Source organism: Lissotriton helveticus, chromosome 7 (genome assembly GCF_964261635.1).
Source record: "Lissotriton helveticus chromosome 7, aLisHel1.1, whole genome shotgun sequence".
NCBI lineage: Eukaryota > Metazoa > Chordata > Amphibia > Caudata > Salamandridae > Lissotriton > Lissotriton helveticus.
Genome location: NC_136068.1, coordinates 849,916,000 through 849,938,643, shown reverse-complemented (window position 1 = coordinate 849,938,643; position 22,644 = coordinate 849,916,000). Strand labels below are relative to the sequence as shown.

At 45.6% G+C, this 22,644-nt stretch overlaps 1 protein-coding gene across 1 annotated transcript in view; it reads left to right on the top strand.

The window, feature by feature from the left end:
* The window catches only part of GABRP (gamma-aminobutyric acid type A receptor subunit pi), a 102,581-nt gene that overhangs the window by 68,181 nt on the left and 11,756 nt on the right, over positions 1-22,644 (top strand). Inside the window, exons 5-7 of the mRNA XM_078650712.1 lie at positions 2,465-2,547; positions 8,137-8,274; positions 13,595-13,750. Of these exons, the coding sequence (XP_078506838.1) occupies positions 2,465-2,547; positions 8,137-8,274; positions 13,595-13,750 (377 nt within the window). The remainder of the gene's footprint in view (positions 1-2,464; positions 2,548-8,136; positions 8,275-13,594; positions 13,751-22,644) is intronic.

The following is a 22,644-nucleotide window of genomic DNA, read 5'->3' as shown; positions in this document are numbered from 1 at the left end:
CACTGATGACGAACATAGGTGTGTTCTTCTACAGGGGACACATATCTTTTCACAGTGTATAGATGAATACTTTCCAATTTTTAACAGAAGTAGAAAGCATGCTATTTTACAGGGAAGACATTGGCACATTTACAAAAACAACATTGGCAAAGCCGAAAGGTCACATTTTAATTTGTTAACACATGCAAAGAAAGGCATGCACCAACCCTATTTGCATATGTTGCATGCATAAGGTTGTTTATAAAATTAAAGCCAGACATATTTGCTTTGCCAGCAAAGAAGAAAGCTTGATGATGTAGTCTTTTTTTTCATATGTAAAATAATATCTCAAAAATTCCGATGGAACTACTTTTGTTGGAATGATGCACAATATCATGAGGCAACTGAGAAGAAAACTCCTGTGGATGCAGTCTCAGCCTTCGCTAAAAGCCTGGGACTAAAACCTTTTGAAACTATTAAAAGAATCTACCAAGCTAAAACAGTTTCTGCCGCCTCCTTCGGGGCAGGTGTTTGGGGTATGGCAGCTGTCACCTCTCTTCAAAGCCTGGAAGATATATTCTTCAAAGGTTTAGCCTCTCTCCCTAAGTCTTCTACAAACTATACATGTCATTTAGAGCTTACCATGCCCTACCTGACTGATAGCATTAAAAAGGCGCCAATCATGTTATGGCATTCGGTATGGCGTAGGGATACAGTGAGCCTTACACAACGGATCATAAAAGATTGCCTTAGACTAGATAACTGGCACAAAATAGCGTGGCTACAGTATGTGGAAAAGACCCTTACTGACATCAGGTACAAGATACTGTTTGGCTTGCAAAACAATTTCTAAGTGTGATCTTAAGACATCGTACTTGAAAAAGGCCGCCTTTGATCGTTATGAAGCGAATCGTCTAAAGAAACTGGTGATTTTATACCAAGAAACACCAACAATCATGGAGGGAGGTTATTCGTACTTAGGAATTGCTAATAATTCCCAGCATAGATTCATTCTAATCAGATTCCGAATGAACTTAATTCCGTTGATGTTGGGCTTTCCTGCTAATAAGTATACCTATTCCGACCTATCACCTTGCCCCTGTGATATCATATCGAAGCAGTCTGATCTTCATATTGTTTTATTTTGCATTTTTATTAAATTGGCTTGAGCAAAGTATATTTTCCCAATTCTAGAAAGTCGTAATTTTAGACAATCGCGAGTAGCATTATATTTTTTTAAATCTCTCCGAGACCCTTTAATATGCTGCAGAGTTGCTGCACTTTAATGGGCCTGCATGAGCATTAGGAAGACTCTGCACTATAGTACTGTCAGATAGTGACGTGGCCCTCAGGTTCAAGAGTATTTACCTGGCCTTGCCTCTCCACACTTTTAGGCTCTGTCAAAATGCTGAGGTCTTTTTATCTTCTATCCTTATCCTATTCACTTGATTGAATTTCTGCTTGTACTTTTCATGTTAGCTTATACAAAATGGACTTGGGCTTTTTGTGTGTTTTTATACGGAACTGTATATTTTTTAATCTCTTGTATTAATAATGATGTTATGCAAATGCACGTTGTAGGCTGTAAAGCGAGCTGTCTTTTTTCTTGTGCTTTTCTGGATTTATGTGTAAATCTGAATAAAGTTTATGACTGACTCCTGTGGATGCAATTAAATGAAATGAATGAAATTAAAATAGTATTTGTAGAGCGCGATAGCTACCCTGAGGCGTCCCTCTCTGTGTGTATTTTCAAGAATTGGTAGCAATAGTTCAGTGTACAACTGTTATGGCATGTCAGTCCTAATTACACAACTTTTATAAGTAAGATAATTCTACTATAATTTTCAAAGGAAGGTGTACTAGTGTAGACGTAAATCACTGTATGCAAATTATAGAAATGGTTTAGAATTCATTGCCTTTGAAATTTAAAATATTAAGTATTCTCAGGGCCAACTGGAATTATGCGGCAGGAAAAGGCAAATTATGCGGCACATTTTGGAAATATATTACCTCAGCAATTTGTCATTTGTAAACTTTTTTCAAGACTGTCTTGGCATTGGTTGCAATTCACTAGTCCCAGTTTAACACCGAAACACAGCAATAAGCTACACAAACTTTGCAAAGGGTCTTTCACTACACAACAACCTGTGTTGCTACGTCTTTAGTAACTTATGAACAATTTGAGCTAGAACATTTTATTTTTGCTAAACTCCGCAGATTATGCAGTAGATGATAGATTTTGTAGCAAATTCATAATTATGTAAAAATCGCCACGTCCGCACAATTTCATAATTCCTGTGACGGTGTGTATGCTTTGTCGCTGTGCTTGTAGTGCCTTTAGGTGCTTTAGTTCCATTACTGCTATCTAAAAAACAAAATAGATTTCAGATTTTGCCAGTTCAGTGGTGAATGCAATATTCATTGCAAAACTGGTGTGTCTTTAATGTATTATTTGTGTAACTCCACTGATCTATTTCTTCCAAAGAATTACAACTACTGTTTCTTGTAACATGGACCTGGCAAAATATCCCATGGACAAACAGACCTGCAAACTGCAGTTGGAAAGCTGTAAGTATGACATTCTACAGAAACGTGAAAATATTCGACCATTCTGAAGTTTTCCAATTGCTCTGAAAAGCATAAATCGTTTGCAAATATTGACTGTTCCTGCTTACTGTGCCTTTTCGAGCGAATTGCTTTGCGTGTTTTTGTCCTGTTCCTCTGGGTGGTCGAAAAAAGTAGCAAGAAAAACAGGTTTTTATATTCGACTAACTCTGGATTGGTGTAGGGAAGTTTTAATCAGTAATAGGGAACGGAGGTTTCATGACCCAGTGCTTTGAATAAACACATTACTGATAGGTTGTCTGTGTGGCATTAAAAGGATATCTTGATCACCATAAGTAGATTCCCAAAAGTCAGGTATGAACAGTGTTGGAAATGTAGTCTAGTAGATTTACCACGTATACAATGTAGCCTCATTCACTTAGGCCTAATATGTCCTCACATTTCTGACTGTCGGTTAATTCCAAAGGGTTCCCAAGAATCGGTGTGTATAAACATTTTCTCAAGCAGTAATAGAGCATGCAGGAATGTTTTACTCAAGTTCATTTACACGTACATTTTATTTTCATTTATTTCGAAAGTGTGAATATATATTTATTTTTCCCTTCCATTCGAACAATTTTATCCACATTCCCACCTTTTATACTGACTTGCTCCTTGACAGCAGTACATCTGTGACACATAAAGGGTGGGAATGTTCCTTCTAGAAATGTGTGAATTTCCAGGTAGCTACAAGTTACAGCCAAATTTGCAGGTATTTACCTACTTTTCTGGGTGTTCCCGACCTGGAATGCACATTACTGAACTCAGTGAGGAGGTTTACCCACAAGAAAATGTTGTATTGCTGGTAGAACTTAGGTTAAGCAATCTAAGCAGCAGGTGATCTATATACAGGTGCAAAGCATCGCATGAAGCATCCCACTGATCTTTTTATTATGTCCATACAGAGCGTCAGCTGTGAAAGAACAACACAATGCTTAAGGCAGCTTAATACTGCTTCAGCTGCTTGGTTCCTAGCTGAAACATGATGATATACCAACTTCACATGGAATGTCACTGGGGGACCCAGAGCTGATTTATAATCCCAGCTCAAAACAGTGTAAACCCTGGTGAAAAATGAAGATCTTTGAAAACAGCACTTTGGGTTGATTTTGTATTTGCTAATTGTAAGAAGTTTGTTTTTTGATTGAGGGTGGTGAAAACCTGTCTCAAGCAGCAACCACAATCCTTGTCAGGGTAAATCACAAACGTCACTAAATTAACCTGTGCTTAACCCTTTGGTAGCATGGCACAAAAGCAGTTAGGCTTAATTTAGAGGCAAGCTATAAAGTATTTATGCAGCGCTCAAACAGTAATAAAGTGGAAACCCAACACCAGAAAAATTCCACACCAGTTTATAATAGAGCAAAATTAAATGACTAATTTGAGACCAGAAAGACAAAAATCCATTCTAATCAGTAGAACTGGACATATGCAATATGAAAGTTTTAGGTAAGTATAGCGCTTAAAAGCATGAGACACCTAAAGCACAACGCGCCACTCATGGTCATCTGTTGTGCTAGACAGCTGGAAAGTCACAAGTTCAGGCCGATCTCGGTGGAGCATGGGCTGGATACAGGGACTAGGTTAGTCTCACTAAAAAAAATATCTTCTTCAAAGTCCAGAATACACAATTCAAAACTTCAGGAGCTCACAAGAGAAGCTCAACTGATACCAGCCGAGGGTCCAGGATCTGGAGAGGCACCTCTTTGGGATCAAGAATTCACTCCAGCAGAGGCCAGCAGGGCTCAGACAGGTCCAGTTGCAGGACCAGGAAAGTCCAGGCTTGGCCGGTGCAGCAGGTCAGCTAGGCAGTTGCATGGAGGTCTCTGGAGTGTGTTGTGTCCCTGTACATCAGATCAGGAGGCCAGCCAGCTGATCCTTGGAGTCACTCTGGTAGTCCTGGGTTTACAAAGTAAAGAAGGCCTCAAGTAGCAGGACAGTCGTCTGAAGAACAAGGCAGGCCTCAAGCAGCAGGGCATTCTTCTGGTAGCAGCAGGGCAGTCCTCTGAAAAAGACGGTGGGCTTCAAGCATGAAGGCAGTCCTCTAAGAAACAAGACAGGCCTCAAGCAGCCAGGCAGTTCTCTGAGTACATGTCACTCCTTCTGAAGTATTCCACAGGTCCAGGAGCGTACTGAAGAGTGGATCTGAGTGTCCACGATTTATACCTGGTTTCATCTTTGAAATGGATGGTATTTCTGGAGTTTGTACCCCACCCCCACTGATGGTCTGGAATGTCCTTCCTCTCTACCCAGGTCCCAAGATGTTTAGGGTGAGAAAGGCCTGGTGTCAAGTTCTTATTGAGTGTGCTGCAGCAACTCCTTTGAAATGTAAGTAAGGCAGGGATTAGCTCAATCACTCCTATTCTGGAAAGATTGCCTCTCAAAACTACACCCAGGTCCTTCTTTTCACTGTCTGTGCCCAGTGCACATCCCTGATAGAGAAGCAATTAACAGGCACCTAGAACTCTTAGAAGGCCTAGGAAAGTTTAGAGCAAGAAAATGCCAACTTTCTAAAGGCATTTTCAAAACTGTAATCTAAAATCCAACTTTACCATTAAAGGGGATTTTAAATAACAATTAATTTGACCCAAACAGGACTTTTCTACATGCTCACATCAAATGTTAGCTCTTATTAAATGTAATAAGGTAACCCAATGTTATCCTAAAGGGAGAAGTAGGCCTTTCAGTAGTAAAAAACACAGTTAGGTGTTTTTCACTACCAGGATATGTAAAACCTAAAGACACATGTACACCTTTTTATATACAATGCACTGTGCCCTGTGGGCTGTTTAGAGCCTATCCTAGTTGTATGCATTGAAAAGGGAGGTTTATGCCTGGCAAATAGTTTATTTTACCAGGTTAAATTGGCAGTTTAAAGATTCACACATGGCAGTCCTGAGACATGTTGTAAAGGGCTACTTAAGTGAGTGGCACAATAAGTGCTGCAGTCCCAATAGTCGCATTTATTTTACAGGCCCTGGGTACATGTAGTACCACTTTATCAGGGACTTATAAGTAAATTAAATGTGTCAATTGGGTGTAAGGCAATTGTATCATGTGTGAAGTAGACAGCACAAGCACTGTAACACTGGTTAGCAGAGGTAAAATACACAGAATCCTAAAAGCCAACAAAAACAGGTTCAGAAACCAGAAGGGGTGAAGGCAAAAGGTTTGGGGGTGACCCTGCAGGGAGGCTAAAGGTCAACAGTTTTATCAATTGTTTTGGTTTAATGGTTGAAAACTGCTAAGCCACACTTAATTAATAGATATGCTGTAAAAATGAAACAATTTCTAGATTTTTAAAGCATTGAATGCTGAGTACAAGTGGCCAACACCTAGATGTTTTACTTCTGATAGATTGCATAGCTTCTGAATGTGCTTCTCGTCTCATCATATTGAACTGAAACACTAGACTGTTAGGGAAAAATCTGACAATATGTCTCATGCCATACCACTTACCTCCAACAACCCATCTCTAAATACATCAACACATGTTTTTTCCGATTGTGTATCCTTTTTCACTTTCAGCCTGGGACAGGTCTGTGATGCGCTGCACCTTTAACTAGTTGCGGCAGTTACAGACTAGTAGAGTTCACCCTATCACTACAAATTCACTTTTCCTATGGCAGAATCAAACCTGTGCCTGCAGTGGAAACACAAGGCATTAGTGAAAGGAGTGTTAGATGATTAAAGCTACCAATATGCATTGAACTAAAGGCAGAGACCAAGCTTTTGTTTCAAAGGGGGATAAAGATTGCCTACACCCACCTGTAGAGGGATGCCAAAGGGTGCATGGAACCGCTGTGCGCCCATCACAAGTTGCACCCTTGAGAGCTGGACTGACTGTGTGCCATCTCTGTGTGATGCACACTCGGTGCACCTCCTGCCATCCTCTGCGCCGGGTCTGTAATATGGCACTTACACAAAGGCAAAGCATTCCCTAATTTGTATGGATTCATGCCCCCATACAAATGAGCGATACAAAAGGGGTGATGGACGGAGCGCTTGAGCAAATCAAACACTCACCCCCAGTCAACTGATCTGGGTTTAATCCATCACCATTCTTTAGCCCACTCAGCCACCCCAGTTCAGACATGGCCATATGCAAATCAGTCTGACCCTGTGCCTCATGGGAACAGTCCAGCCCGAACTGCCAAGCCATGTCTTCCCTGGACCGGAAACAAGCATCCTGAGACCGGTTTCGGATTCATAATCCTCATCAGCCAGGCTATCTTGAATCCAGTGGCCAAGTGAGCAAGGGACTCACGTCTGAGCATACCCTGCCACACTTAGGGCGAACAAAGCGATACAAAAGGGGTGATGGACGGAGCGCTTGAGCAAATCAAACACTCACCCCCAGTCAACTGATCTGGGTTTAATCCATCACCATTCTTTACCCCACTCAGCCACCCCAGTTCAGACATGGCCATATGCAAATCAGTCTGACCCTGTGCCTCATGGGAACAGTCCAGCCCGAACTGCCAAGCCATGTCTTCCCTGGACCGGAAACAAGCATCCTGGGACCGGTTGTACATCTCCTTTGCTGATTGATCACGCTTTCTGTTTCAAAACGTATATCCATGTCACATAGGCATAAGCTTCTGTATGTATGAAATGATGGCTAAAATAATAAATCATTTTCAGAACAGATAATAACTACCTAACTTAGAGACAAAACTAGTAAATGTCAGTAGTCTCCTGCAATAGTTTATGCTTCTTTTTAGAATTCTGCCTTGAACAAGCACCATTGATGCTAAAGCCCTTTATGCTAAAGCCCTAACAAAAGTTAAAAGGAAGCCTGTAATTTGTATTGCCTCTTCTCCTGGGAAAGATACATTCAAGTGTTGGAGGAAATAACACTGCATAAAATATTTCACTTTTATTAGCTTGGATATTTTGTAACCCTGTAATAAAATATTGGAGATCATTTATTACCCAGTACGAAAATCATCGTATATGATGAGGGTCATGTTCGAAAATGGCAATATTGCACGGTGATTTAACGTGCATTGAGTAATTAACATTCTTTTATGATTGTACTGGGAAGCAACACTGATAAAGCTCATTTTCTAAACTGCTGGAAAATAATTGAATTTTCCGCCTTTTATAATACTTTGCACAACTCACGCCGAGCGCCTTTCTGTTCATATCTACTTAGGTAATATCATATTAAATAAACCCAAGGTTGGATTCACAAGATAATAATGAAACCTTGTTTTTAATATAGCGGTTAGTATACCACTTCTACTCTTTCTAAGCACCTTCATTAATTGGAAGGGCACTCAATGTTCCAACCTCCGATGGATGGAAGGTTGATTTGGCCTTGCTGGGATAGGTGCTAGTGACATACATATTCTAATCACGGAAGATACCAACTATGACGGTCTAACTCTTGCAATAAATAGCTCTAATGAATGATTCCCATTCCCTTTAGCCAATGACCTTTTGAGACCAACGACCTCAAAGGAAAAAGTCACTTCTGAATCCACTTAACTAGAGAAAATGTCTTCAGAATCTTTTTCCTTACCAATTATGCCTGTGATTCTGTTTTAGGGGGCTACACCATGGACGACCTGGCTTACTACTGGCTGAGAGGGAACGACTCTGTGCGTGGCATGGATTCTCTACGTCTGTCACAGTACACAGTGGAACGGTACTACACTTACGTCACTACAGGGAGGTACGAAACAGGTAAACTGCAAAACACACAGATAGCAGTATTACAAGTACCCGTGTCTTCTGATTCTGACTGACCTAAAACACTCAAGATTGAGCCGTTCTGCCTTTCCCACTTTTCTCCTTGGCAGCTGACACCTGGTGAGCGACCCATCGTTCATTGTGCAAGATTACAATTCCATAATGCCTGTTTAATTTCCCTTCCCCTTCTCTTACAGATTGTTGTTTTGCTTACTGTTGCTTGCCACCATTGCTATCGCTACTCTGACTAACCCGTCTTTCCTGTTCTATCGCATCAGTCACGCCTAAAAAACTGAATTCTAAACCCACCAGGCTGGGAGGCAGTCCTATGAACCTTGCTGTCCCTTCTGCAGTTTTTCCCTAAGTCTTTCTTCAGTCAGTCATGGAAAATGGAGAAGCAATTAGGTCTGAGCACTGAAGCAAGATGAGGTTCTCTCAATAGGCAGAGTTGAAGTGAATTTGGAGAAAATGCACAGCAGCCCCATTTCTACATTGCGGCCAATCGGTTTAGGACTTCAGAGCGTCCAGGTGAAGCTACATTGATCATCTGCCCCATCCTTTCCACTGTCACCACCAACATGTCCTACCACCACGATGCAGGCAATTCTCCATAGGAGCATTAGGAGAAGAAGGTGGTTTGATAAGAGAAGGAGGAGGGATGCAACCCAGTCCCACTGTCAAAGAATGAAACAAGCTTTATCCCTGCTCATTGTTTCAATAGCATGTTTTCTACTACAGATGATAAGCCCCCCACCCCTTGTTTCCATTGGTTCAGTTACCCCTGGAGATGGGCAAATGGAAAAGGGCGCTTTGGAATCTTCTGAAACCTCTGCTTCCTTGAAGTCCATCCCAGCTAGGTGTCACCAAGTGAACAAAGGGATTCATTTCATTCTTGAAAGCTCAACAAAAGGAAGGGGGAATCCAGGACAGATAAATAGTGTACTCTTTATCAAACCCTAACTAGTATTACCCATAACTTTAGTTTTTCTCCAAAGCTACAATACTTGGAGCCATCTCGTGATGAGATGCTGTCAATAATTGAATCAAAAAAGGTAAAAATTAGTAACCTAATAAAGGAACTAAAGAAGGTTAGAGACCTTTTTTTTTTTTTTTAAATGGTATGTTCACTGAAATTGGTTAGATCAATGGTAAAATCAAGAATATCATTGAACCAGGCTGACACAGTGCACCACAGCAGAGCAAACACCCATCTTCTACCTCTGAGATTCAATGTCAATCCCACTGGCAGACTTGATGAGCCCAAATGATATAAGAAAACCCAAAACTCTGAATATACATTCCTTGAGAGATAGGGGTCTACTTACGATCTTATCACCCAGTGCACCGCACAAGGTCACTGTGCTGCATTGTACTGCGTGACAGGGAAAGGGCATGAATGAGCTGTATTTAAGTCAATAGAGCCCATTCCTGCGTTTTCTCCTTTGCTGGCACACTTTCGGCAGTCTAGCACCTACACAGGTACCCTTCCACCATGCATTACTCTGCCCTGTGAAGGCATTCCTTGTGCGTTTGGTGAGTTTTCCCACGCAGCTCCCATGGCGTAACAAGGAGAAATATCTCTATTTCTCCTCGTTTCTTTCACTTACTGTTTGTACTGCCTTCTGCAGCAACCATATAAAGAGAAATATGCCTCCCAGGATTGATTTTGTGTAGTATGCAACACTGGCATCCGTGCACCATGGTGCTAGGGTGCCTGTGCCATGGTGCAAGGGGAAGGGTTGGAATTCACCATATTTCATTATATATAGTGCATTTCAGCCCTTTTACTGTCACGCAGGAAGGTGCTATGTCACCAAATATATGGGTGTTCCCTAACTTTTCCCATTTTGATACTAGATCAAGTGCTGACATTTTCAGGGTGGGGAAATTACTCTAAATGTTGTATCAACATCCAGATTTGCTCTTTTGTCATCTTTGCCTGGTGTCCCAGTTCTGGAATGCCCCCTAACCGCCCATATGATCCCTACTGGTCGTTGTGAAGACCTACGTTTGTGAGTCCAAACAGTCATATTTCCTAATTCTATGAATCAGGAACATGATTTTGAACTTCTAAACACATAAATGTTGCTATTTATTTATACAACTAGCTTTGTGACTCATGATTTTAGAGTGGATGTCCTTTATCAGGGAAAGAATAGCACATTTTAAACTTTTAGTGGTAAAATCCTCCCTGATACTCTGGCTATTTCCACCTGTGGATTAGGACATAATGCAGTATAATTGAATAGATATTCATTAGAGTGAATTATTGGTGTTACCTGACGTCTAGAATGGTAAATAATGCATAACGCATTTAATATTGGCTTTAGGTCTGCTATTAGTAATTCACGGGTTAACTACAGAGGTTTTGCGCCGAAAGCTGAGGGAATGTCTCTGAGGCAGTCAGAGATAACTTAGATGTGTTAAAGTCATTTTCAAATGTGTGTCCTGCAAATCTACCATTTTTGTGGGAAGGAGTGGAGTCACAGCTACAGGTTGAGAACTGAACGACAGTCACGTGAGAGTTTTTGATAACAGTCATGAGGCGACAGAAGTAGGTGCAACTGTTGCAGGGGTGGGGAAGTGATAGGTACAGCAGCGAAAAGGGGCAGGGGAGAAGATTAAAGGTGGTCGAGAGAGGCTTGCCAGGTCCACGGGAAGTCATGATTTTGGGACATCTCAGCCACAACACAATTTCCACCCACTTAAGATTAATGATAAATATTCATCAATGCGGTATGAAATCAATGTGGTGTGATCAGCAGCCTCCAATGTGATGCCACTAAACCCTGAAGGTTTGGCGGCTATGCCTTCAAGCTCTAAAGCTGAAACATTGCAAAGGCCATAATAGTGGTCTTTTTCACCATTAACCCCCTTATTAAACGAAAAGTACCTCAATCAGCAATCGTTATTAGTGCTTTAGATCTATATTAACAGCTGTCACTGTGTGGGCTTCAGTGCTTTCATGGGGCACAATATCCCTCATGCCTTCTATAAAGGGAAACAAAGGCCTTGATTCGCAGTTAGGTGATACATTCTGATCCCTCTGCAAAATTGACTTGTTTTCTCCCCTCATAGGTTTTGGCAGGTGGAACCTGTTGACATTTGTTAGAGTAATATGCTGTAAGGAGGCAAAACGTTGATTTTGGTGCAATAAAAACTGCATTTGCAAATTATGCCTCACTTTAAGGACCAACACTTGCGCCCATTGAGATACCACGTCTCAGGGCATTGATATTTACTGGGTGCAGTAAACACCGCCCCCATTGCAACATTCTTGTAATCAGTGCTTTAATAAACAGATTTGAATAGTTGTGCGCCTTGGAATTGTCTCACAAATACATAGACCATCATTCCAGGTAAGGTGATAACATTTTAATCAATGTGCAAAGGGGAGCTTCACCTGGGAACATTTATACGGGGACCAAACAGAAAAAAAGACAAAGCGTACAGAATTCGGTGCAGTAAACAGTGATGCACGCTGTGCCCTATTCCCACTATGAAAACTTCAAAAAGGAGGTAGTTTCCACATCCAGAAAATACCCCGCCGAGGGTTACAGCATTCACTGAATATGATACACTACATTCTCTAGTCCACTCACACTGAATGGAAGGCCATAGCCTCAAATTGTTGACTGAATAATCTATGTAATGTAATGTGGCTGTACTTTATATTAAGGCAAAGAGATGAAACATTGAATGAATAGTCGACTTTGATTTGTGGGTCATAAATTCAAAATGATGGTTGGAGAGAGCCCCATGGCTCGTTCTACCAGGTATTAAGATAGTACCTCATGTGAGATTGAGAACAGGAACATATTTTAAGCCAAATATCCTCTGGGAGGTATCAAATTCAGCAGATAGGGAACTCTTGACATTTTTAAATCCCAACTCAACTCCGTTCTCTTGGACTCGGCGCTGTAATTCCCCAGGATGACTTCCTATTGGAGTCCTACCCTTATCCTAACCAGATCCTAAAACCTCAGATCAGAAGGGCGCTGCCAGCTATTATCAGATAAAGACAAGACCTTGGACTTTGAGCTTTAAAAGCAGAATACTGTTTTTCTTCTACTAAAATCACCCTCACCACCACTGTATCCCTTCTAAACCAAAACTACCCTAGGTAAAACAATACACAAATACTAAAATTCTGAAATAGACAAAGTAACAAAACAAAGTGAAAGTTGCCCCCGTCATTTCAACAATGTTCACAAATCAGTTTATCGTAGATGTTACCTTTACGGGACCCCACCCCGCCATGTTATCATCACTTTGCAGATTAATAGATTCAGTGGCTTTAACGATGACCGTATCCAGCTTATAAACCGGTATACCCATCCATTTCTAACTACAAAAACCGACAGAATCTGATGCTTAGGAGGGTTTGTTACATTTTGATGTGTTTGATGTGTGCTTCATCAACCAGGGATTTTGATGGCTATATGTGATTCTCCTCGGCTTGGCTTATAAATTAAGATCTGTGTGTAGGAGCCATAGATGGTTTACTGTTCTAAGGGGTTTGTTAGGTATGTGATGTCACATTTTTGTAGAGTGATGGGCAGGTTCGGTGTTGATGACGTATAGGTTAGCGAGATGGGGATCTAAAACTGGATCATCACTTATACGGGCAATCAGGGAAATGTGTTCAAAATATGAGATGAAAAGTCTTTTCCTCCTTGCTATGAGGCTGGTGGTTGTATTTAGGATTTTTTTGTACAGTGGGCTAAGAGAGCTTGACTAAACATAAAGCCATCAAGATCATGAAACATCAGATTTCTCTGCCGGGGCGTAATGTGTCGATTAGGAGACCTTGGCTCAAGATACAAAAAATACCATTTTTTTGCAAGTATTTTCGAACAAATATATTTCTTAATACTCCGCTTGTTGAGATAGCCTAGACCTATAATTTCAAAATTCCAACTATAAAGTAATCTAATTGTTTGTCTTGTTCACATTTATATTGGTGTTTTGAGAGCACAACATTTAGCCCGTGAACCAAGGAAGGGGGTACATTTTACAATCTCTATGCAATTCAAATGATTCACTTTGGATCAGACATGTTTCAATCGTAGGCACATTACCTTACAATAGAGTGAGTGTAAGATTAGGGAGGACCATCACCCATCGCCGTGGAGCATGTGTCAAAATTATCAAATCAAGCACTCAAATGTTAAAGTGACTTCAAAAGTGTGCTGAGAATTAAAATCTAAAAACCTAAAAGTTCACCAGAACTGCATAAGCCTCTATGAGAATTGTCAGAGCTTAACATACTCTACCTGAATGTTTACCATAAAATGTATTTTTGTTTCTTAAGCAGGTGAATACCCAAGATTGGTTTTGTGCTTTGAGCTCCGAAGAAACATCCTTTACTTCATTTTTGAAACCTACATTCCCTCGACATTGCTGGTCGTCCTTTCCTGGGTTTCATTCTGGCTTTCCATGGCTTCAGTCCCTGCACGCACATGCATTGGTAAGATGCTGCCCTTACTCAATAGAATTAATACATCGAAAGGTGGTCTTTAATAGGTTCCAAAACGGAGCCACGTGAACACATCACTGAGGGCGTCCCCTGGAACACTAAACATTTATTTATTCACAATACGCCTGAATGTTCTTGCATTTCTGCCTTAGATTCTCTGTCATCGGTTTGTAAATCTGATAAAAGGTGCTTCCCGGCAACTTTATTTATCAATTCACGTATTGTTTTTTAAAAGCTATATATTTTGTGTTGAAGGTACCCATTTGTATGTAACTGAGCTGACAAACTTCTCTGATTCAGCACAACACACACACACATATATATAGAACATTCTCCACCACATTTTATGATGAGGGAGTGTCTGACATATATATGAGACGTGTGTGAGTGACTGTGCGTGCGTGCGTGTTTTTTTCTTTCCCTCCCTAGTGCCGGATGTTCTAGGCACTAACAATACCTTACTCCAGTGGCTACGAGAATAGCACATGCAGTGGTCCGAGGAGATCGCTTTGAAAGCAGGAGTAAATTCCGGAAGTCACCATGCTAAAGACGTGAAGAACAGGCTGCATATGAATGAGACACCTTGAGAAAATAATGCCACTGTTAGAAACGGGACCCCCGGCCGGCCAAGGCTCACGCCAAAGTCAGTCAGGGATCGCCATTTCTAAGGTCAGGGCAAGGGAGTCACACACCAAGACAACCCCTGCTCACCCTCTAGGTAACGTGACGCGAGCAGCAAGGCTAATCTCGGAGGCGATGTGTAAAGCGTTTGCGCGCGCACCCCAGCGACAACACCCTAGGCCCACCACCAAGGAAACTCCACACAAGGTTATATCAAAAATAGCCTTTGTATTATAATAAAAACACATTAGATAAGACACACACTTTACAATGTGCCAACAGGCACGGGCAAGATTTACAAGGGATTATGTACAGGACAGGGCCACCTGGACCACTGTCAGGGGTATGCACTTTTTAGAAATAATACATGTAGGTATAACACTTAGCACATCAACATATAATGACTGTAACACAGAAATAGTGAATGTAGCATACAACCAGTAACTACTGGTAAAGGGTAAATACCTCCTACGCCACCCTAAACACTGTAGGGAAATCACGCAGGGAACTAGGACCTTATCACCAGGACCTATGGAAGGAAAACCATCACCTAAGCAAGTCACATTTAGCAAAGGGAAGGAAACCTAAAATAATCACCTAAGCAGGTCACATTTAGCAAAGGCAATAAACCATCAATATTCCTCTAAGCAGGTCACTTTTAGCGAAGGGGAATAAAAAACAATCCTCTAAGCAGGTCACTTTTAGCAAAGGGGATAAAACAAACAATTACCTAAGCAGGTCACTTTTAGCAAAGGTAACAACAAACATTCCTCTAAGCAGGTCACTTTTAGCAAAGGGGAATAACACATAAAGAATCACCTAAGCAGGTCACTTTTAGCAAAGGTAATAACAAACAATTGCACATGAAACATTAAAACACATTCAGAGGTGCAGGTAGAACTTTTGCGCAGGAATCACATAAGCAGTAAATCATAAATTGCGCAGGGTGCACATGGCACAACACTAGAATTGTCCCCCAGGCCAACTGGCCTCGCAAGGGCTGGAATGCCCTGAGTCTCAATGTCAGGGGAGGCTGCACAGGCAGCCAAGAACACAACCTAAACGTGGCAACTGTCCACTAAGTGCTGGACAGTTGTAAATACTGCTGGGCACACGTTGGAGCCACGTGGGCTCAAGAACAATGATTGGCACCTAAGAGCCTCTCTGGGGCTCTAGAACAAATATGGGTGCTGTGAGCCTTCTCTCAGGCTCTGTAGAACAAACGCCCCCTCGAGCTTCTCTGAGCTCGCAAAACCAAACAGGCACTTCAGAGCTTCAGTGCTCTAAACAATAATGAAATGCCCCCAGAGCCTCCTGTGGGCTCGCAAAGTTACTGTGGGCGTAAGAGCCTCTCAGGGTTCGTGAAACACGAAGGCGCTGTGAGCCTCGTGGCTCTAAACAAACAAATTGCCCCCAGGAGCCTCGGGCCCCTAATCAAAAAAATGCGGGGCTGCTGGAGTCCTTCGTGGACTCAGAATGGACGTCGGAGCGGCCCGCTGCCAACCGGGGCTGCTCTGTCACCCCCGGGGATGCTTGGAGCCTCTCGGGGCTCAAAAATCACCTAAGACGCCCGGCGCCCTCGTGGACGCATGAACTCAAATGCCCCAGGTGGTCGGAGTGGCCCGCTGCCAACCGGGGCCACTCTAAATTCCAGAGACCCTTTCCCTCACTCACCGGGTCTGCGGCGGCGGGGAAGCACCCTCTGCCGGTCTCCTTGCGGCGGCGGCGGCTCTGCGGGGGCCGCGGGCGGGGCTCCTCTCCACTCGGGAGCCTCGGCCGGTCAATGCAGGCTGCTTCCTGCTTCCTCCTCCTCCCCCGATGACGCGGCGGGAGGCTCGGCCGGCTGGGCCAATCCAAGCGCGGCCGGGCGGTGACGTCGGCGGCTTCTTCCTCGCAGCCCGGGCTGCGGCGGTGATCACGGGCAATGCCGGGTGGGCTCCGGCTTCAGATAATAACCAAATAAAACGGGCAAATGCGGCGTGGCAGCCGCCTGGCAAAGGACAACAGCGCCCTGAGCACTTTGGCAACAATAAACGAGGTGGGCACTCGTACATCAAATACGAGCGCAGCAGATGCCGGGTGGGCACCGGCTGGGCAACAAAAGCGCTTCCAGGCGCAACAAGTAAAATAAAGCGCTCTCTAGCGCTAGGGGCAATCCACAGCGCTCCCAAGCGCTTCAGGGCAGGGAAAAGCGCTCACAGCGCTGGAAATACAAAATAAAGCGCTCGAAGCGCTAGCAGTAAAGATAAAGCGCTCCCAGCGCTAGGCAGCACAAAGGAAGCGCTCTTCAGCGCTAGGGGCAAAAGAAAAGCTCCAGCAAGGTCTGGAGGCAGGTAGGGGGGCAAGGCAGGGCCAGAGCCAGCACACTGGGTCTCCAGGCAGGGAGACAAGCCAAGTGGCGGTCCTCCTGGCCCCAGCAGCAGCAACAGCCCCCTCTGGCAAGGATCCAAAAGTAGAACAGTTTCTGTGGGGACACAGCCCCATTTTTATACAGAGAAATCCTTTGTTTGGAGGTGCAGGGTGAGGGGAAACCAGTTGCAGCTGGCTTGGGAGTACCCTTGATGGCCCAACCACCCCTTTCATTCACTGGGGAGGCTAGGGTCATTAGACACACCACAGGGGGGCGGAGCCAGCATTGTGTGGGGAAAAACCCAGCCCATCCAGGACCCAGGTGCACTCCTCCCACACATCACTCATGCTGATCTCACACTCACCACCGGGCAGACCCATCCAGACTTCCTGGAGCCTGGCATGCCAGCCAGCCCCAGCCAATCACGCTCCAGCACCCTCACTGCACACATACATCAATGTCCAGAAGTAGCACTTCCCTTCTAGACACATACAAGCCGCACATACCATTGCTCAGCATTCATTCTCACAAGTTCATACATACTAAACTCGAGCCTGCACTCCCCACACATCAGGAACTAACATGGACACACACATTCTCCATGCATTCCTATGGGAGGGCAGGCCAGCCATACTACACGCACGCACTTTACTCTGGGACACAGGGAAAAAGTGCGCCAAGACCCAAAAATCACTAACACTGGGTCACAAATAAAAGCAAAAAGATTAGGGGTGAACCTGCCCTAAGGCCCAAGTCCAACACAACCCCCTTCCAGCCAAAACGCAGGGCAGACCGATCACCACCGTGATGGACTTCCCTGCTTGGGGCGATAAAACACGGACGCGGGCCCACAACTGCAGGGACACCCTCCTGTTTTACGCCACGGTGAACCCCTAGGGTTCCTTCTAAAACTACTGTAGGGACTAACTGGGGTACCCCACTGGTACTCTCCAGCTGACCTCGGCCAGGACCAGGCCCTAGGCCATCCAGGTACCACTGGATCCTGCCTACTCACAAAGTGGGGGGTAGTAACCCCTGGCACATAATAGCCATTTTCCACCCTTCCTGTCTGCAAGACAGGGCTAGACTGCCACTGGCTCTCCAGCCTAGGGTCTACAACCTTAGGTGGACCAGGAGTCTCAGGGAAGGCTCTCCTCCCCCTACCTCTTCTTCTCGGGTTCCTCCTCCTCCTGCGAGGGGTACCCTCTAAACACAATTCTCCCAACCTAGGGTTTAACCCCTCAGGTTGCACCGGGGTCAGAGGTGGGCTCTCCCACCCTCTGCACCCCCTTCCAGAGTCCTGCTCCCTCCCAACCGGGGCGGTACTTCTGGAAAAAGAACTTGTCAGGACACTGATTACAGTAGTCCCACCCATCAGGTCAGGCGGATCCTGAACCTGGCCTTCCAACCTCCGGTCTAGAACCTTTGGTGGAACCAATGCCTGGCACTCCAGGACTTCTGGGGACTCACATACTATTCCCCAATCACTCCTTTCGCTGGACTCCTGTACCCTCCCCACTGGAGCGGTACTGCCAGACCCTAGAACCATAGAAGCTCCGCTTACAGATGCTCCAGGTCCTCTACACACTAGGAGATCTCCCTCAAGTGAACTAACAGGCAAGCTTAGGTTCCCTTCCTGGTGTTCCCTAAAGAAACCATCCAGGCTCTGTGACAGGGCTTCGGGCCTCTGGGGACTCTCGGTCACACACTCACTCCCGCTCCACTGAGACAGGCAGTCAGCCCCTACACCCTCCTCACTAACCTGGGACCTAGCTGGGCTACTCTCACCCTCCTCCACCACACTGGGCTGGAGGACACCTGATCCACTACTGTTGGAATCACTCACTAGTGACTCTAAAGAACCTCTCGCACTTTCCCATCGGTCGGCTTCCTATGCCAGCTCATATGGTTCAGACAATCCACACCCTAACAGGTGTTGGCGCAATTCTGGATAAACAACACTGAGCAACTGCTCTTTGGCAATCACATCAAACAAGCTGTCCCAATCACATTTTGTGGGACCCCGTAACCAATCACACTGTGCTACACAACAGTCATCCTGAAAATCTTCCCAAGACTGGTGAGGTGGTTTCCTAAGGTTCCGGAAATTCAACCTACACTCCTCTTCTCGGGAAACAGGTACCATACTCGGGGAACTGGGAGTGGGACTGTCTACACTAACATTTAAATAGCTGCCACCACTGGATTCAACCCTCCCTGGGGAATTCAGAAAACCACAACTGCACTCAGGGGATAACCTATCCTCTAGGGCTACCTTCTCCCTGAACAAGGCCCTTTCAGCCTCTAGCTTGGCGTGCTCCAACCTGAGCTGTTCCATCGCTAGCTGATGCTCCCGCTCTTCCCTCCTATCCAACCACTCCTCTGGGGACAGGACAAGGGATGGGGCGCTGGTACTGACACTGGACTCAGCAAGGGACTCCCTACCTATGGGGTCCTCACTATCTGCTGATATCCATCCACTGTCATCATCATATAACTCACATTCTTCAGGGCTCTCCACAGACTCACCACCCTCATGGCGTGCGGCCCGGGCCCTATCTCTCTCACTGCGCTCAAGATCCCACTGACCCTTTTGCCATAGGATCAGGCTGCTCCTATGTTCTGACTGAGTATCTGACTCATCCACCCCTATGTCTCTCTCTTCACAGAATCTGACCAACTCCAACATACTGTATCTAAACAGATCACAGAAATCAAAAGTAGGCTCCATTTTGGCAGACGTTCTCAAGAAGAGTTTGACACAGGGAACCTGGGGGTCTGAGCTTACACAGGAGTACACAATTAACACAATTCAGCAAGATTCCTATCTCGGAGAACTTGCACTCCTCTGCCCAGTGTAACACACCACTCATTCACACACACCCTCCCCTCGGACCGGTAAGGCAGTTTCTACCACCCCTGATTTCTCAACCTGACCATAAAGACACAGGTACCAAACTCTGGAAGCAGGGCGGGGAACAAATGTACTGGACAGAAATTACAAAATGACACCTTTCAGGAGAAGCAATACTGATCTTCCCTAAAAAACAATAATCCCCAAAATGTGATTATCTAAAATTGCAGAGCTTTGTAGTGTGGCCTGTCGCCACTGTGGTACAGCGCAAACGCAAGTCCAATCTGCACCGCTAGCCACCAATGTTAGAAACGGGACCCCCGGCCCGCCAAGGCTCACGCCAAAGTCAGTCAGGGATCGCCATTTCTAAGGTCAGGGCAAGGGAGTCACACACCAAGACAACCCCTGCTCACCCTCTAGGTAACGTGACGCGAGCAGCAAGGCTAATCTCGGAGGCGATGTGTAAAGCGTTTGCGCGCGCACCCCAGCGACAACACCCTAGGCCCACCACCAAGGAAACTCCACACAAGGTTATATCAAAAATAGCCTTTGTATTATAATAAAAACACATTAGATAAGACACACACTTTACAATGTGCCAACAGGCACGGGCAAGATTTACAAGGGATTATGTACAGGACAGGGCCACCTGGACCACTGTCAGGGGTATGCACTTTTTAGAAATAATACTTGTAGGTATAACACTTAGCACATCAACATATAATGACTGTAACACAGAAATAGTGAATGTAGCATACAACCAGTAACTACTGGTAAAGGGTAAATACCTCCTACGCCACCCTAAACACTGTAGGGAAATCACGCAGGGAACTAGGACCTTATCACCAGGACCTATGGAAGGAAAACCATCACCTAAGAAAGTCACATTTAGCAAAGGGAAGGAAACCTAAAATAATCACCTAAGCAGGTCACATTTAGCAAAGGCAATAAACCATCAATATTCCTCTAAGCAGGTCACTTTTAGCAAAGGGGAATAACACATAAAGAATCACCTAAGCAGGTCACTTTTAGCAAAGGTAATAACAAACAATTGCACATGAAACATTAAAACACATTCAGAGGTGCAGGTAGAACTTTTGCGCAGGAATCACATAAGCAGTAAATCATAAATTGCGCAGGGTGCACATGGCACAACACTAGAATTGTCCCCCAGGCCAACTGGCCTCGCAAGGGCTGGAATGCCCTGAGTCTCAATGTCAGGTGAGGCTGCACAGGCAGCCAAGAACACAACCTAAACGTAGCAACTGTCCACTAAGTGCTGGACAGTTGTAAATACTGCTGGGCACACGTTGGAGCCACGTGGGCTCAAGAACAATGATTGGCACCTAAGAGCCTCTCTGGGGCTCTAGAACAAATATGGGTGCTGTGAGCCTTCTCTCAGGCTCTGTAGAACAAACGCCCCCTCAAGCTTCTCTGAGCTCGCAAAACCAAACAGGCACTTCAGAGCTTCAGTGCTCTAAACAATAATGAAATGCCCCCAGAGCCTCCTGTGGGCTCGCAAAGTTACTGTGGGCGTAAGAGCCTCTCAGGGCTCATGAAACACGAAGGCGCTGTGAGCCTCGTGGCTCTAAACAAACAAATTGCCCCCAGGAGCCTCGGGGCCCCTAATCAAAAAAATGCGGGGCTGCTGGAGTCCTTCGTGGACTCAGAATGGACGTCGGAGCGGCCCGCTGCCAACCGGGGCCGCTCTGTCCCCCCCGGGGATGCTTGGAGCCTCTCGGGGCTCAAAAATCACCTAAGACGCCCAGCGCCCTCGTGGACGCATGAACTCAAATGCCCCAGGTGGTCGGAGTGGCCCGCTGCCAACCGGGGCCACTCTAAATTCCAGAGACCCTTTCCCTCACTCACCGGGTCTGCGGCGGCGGGGAAGCAGCCTCTGCAGGTCTCCTTGCGGCGGCGGCGGCTCTGCGGGGGCCGCGGGCGGGGCTCCTCTCCACTCGGGAGCCTCGGCCGGTCAATGCAGGCTGCTTCCTACTTCCTCCTCCTCCCCCGATGACGCGGCGGGAGGCTCGGCCGGCTGGGCCAATCCCAGCGCGGCCGGGCGGTGACGTCGGCGGCTTCTTCCTCGCAGCCCGGGCTGCGGCGGTGATCACGGGCAATGCCGGGTGGGCTCCGGCTTCAGATAATAACCAAATAAAACGGGCAAATGCGGCGTGGCAGCCGCCTGACAAAGGACAACAGCGCCCTGAGCACTTTGGCAACAATAAACGAGGTGGGCACTCGTACATCAAATACGAGCGCAGCAGATGCCGGGTGGGCACCGGCTGGGCAACAAAAGCGCTTCCAGGCGCAACAAGTAAAATAAAGCGCTCTCTAGCGCTAGGGGCAATCCACAGCGCTCCCAAGCGCTTCAGGGCAGGGAAAAGCGCTCACAGCGCTGGAAATACAAAATAAAGCGCTCGAAGCGCTAGCAGTAAAGATAAAGCGCTCCCAGCGCTAGGCAGCACAAAGGAAGCGCTCTTCAGCGCTAGGGGCAAAAGAAAAGCTCCAGCAAGGTCTGGAGGCAGGTAGGGGGGCAAGGCAGGGCCAGAGCCAGCACACTGGGTCTCCAGGCAGGGAGACAAGCCAAGTGGCGGTCCTCCTGGCCCCAGCAGCAGCAACAGCCCCCTCTGGCAAGGATCCAAAAGTAGAACAGTTTCTGTGGGGACACAGCCCCATTTTTATACAGAGAAATCCTTTGTTTGGAGGTGCAGGGTGAGGGGAAACCAGTTGCAGCTGGCTTGGGAGTACCCTTGATGGCCCAACCACCCCTTTCATTCACTGGGGAGGCTAGGGTCATTAGACACACCACAGGGGGGCGGAGCCAGCATTGTGTGGGGAAAAACCCAGCCCATCCAGGACCCAGGTGCACTCCTCCCACACATCACTCATGCTGATCTCACACTCACCACCGGGCAGACCCATCCAGACTTCCTGGAGCCTGGCATGCCAGCCAGCCCCAGCCAATCACGCTCCAGCACCCTCACTGCACACATACATCAATGTCCAGAAGTAGCACTTCCCTTCTAGACACATACAAGCCGCACATACCATTGTGCA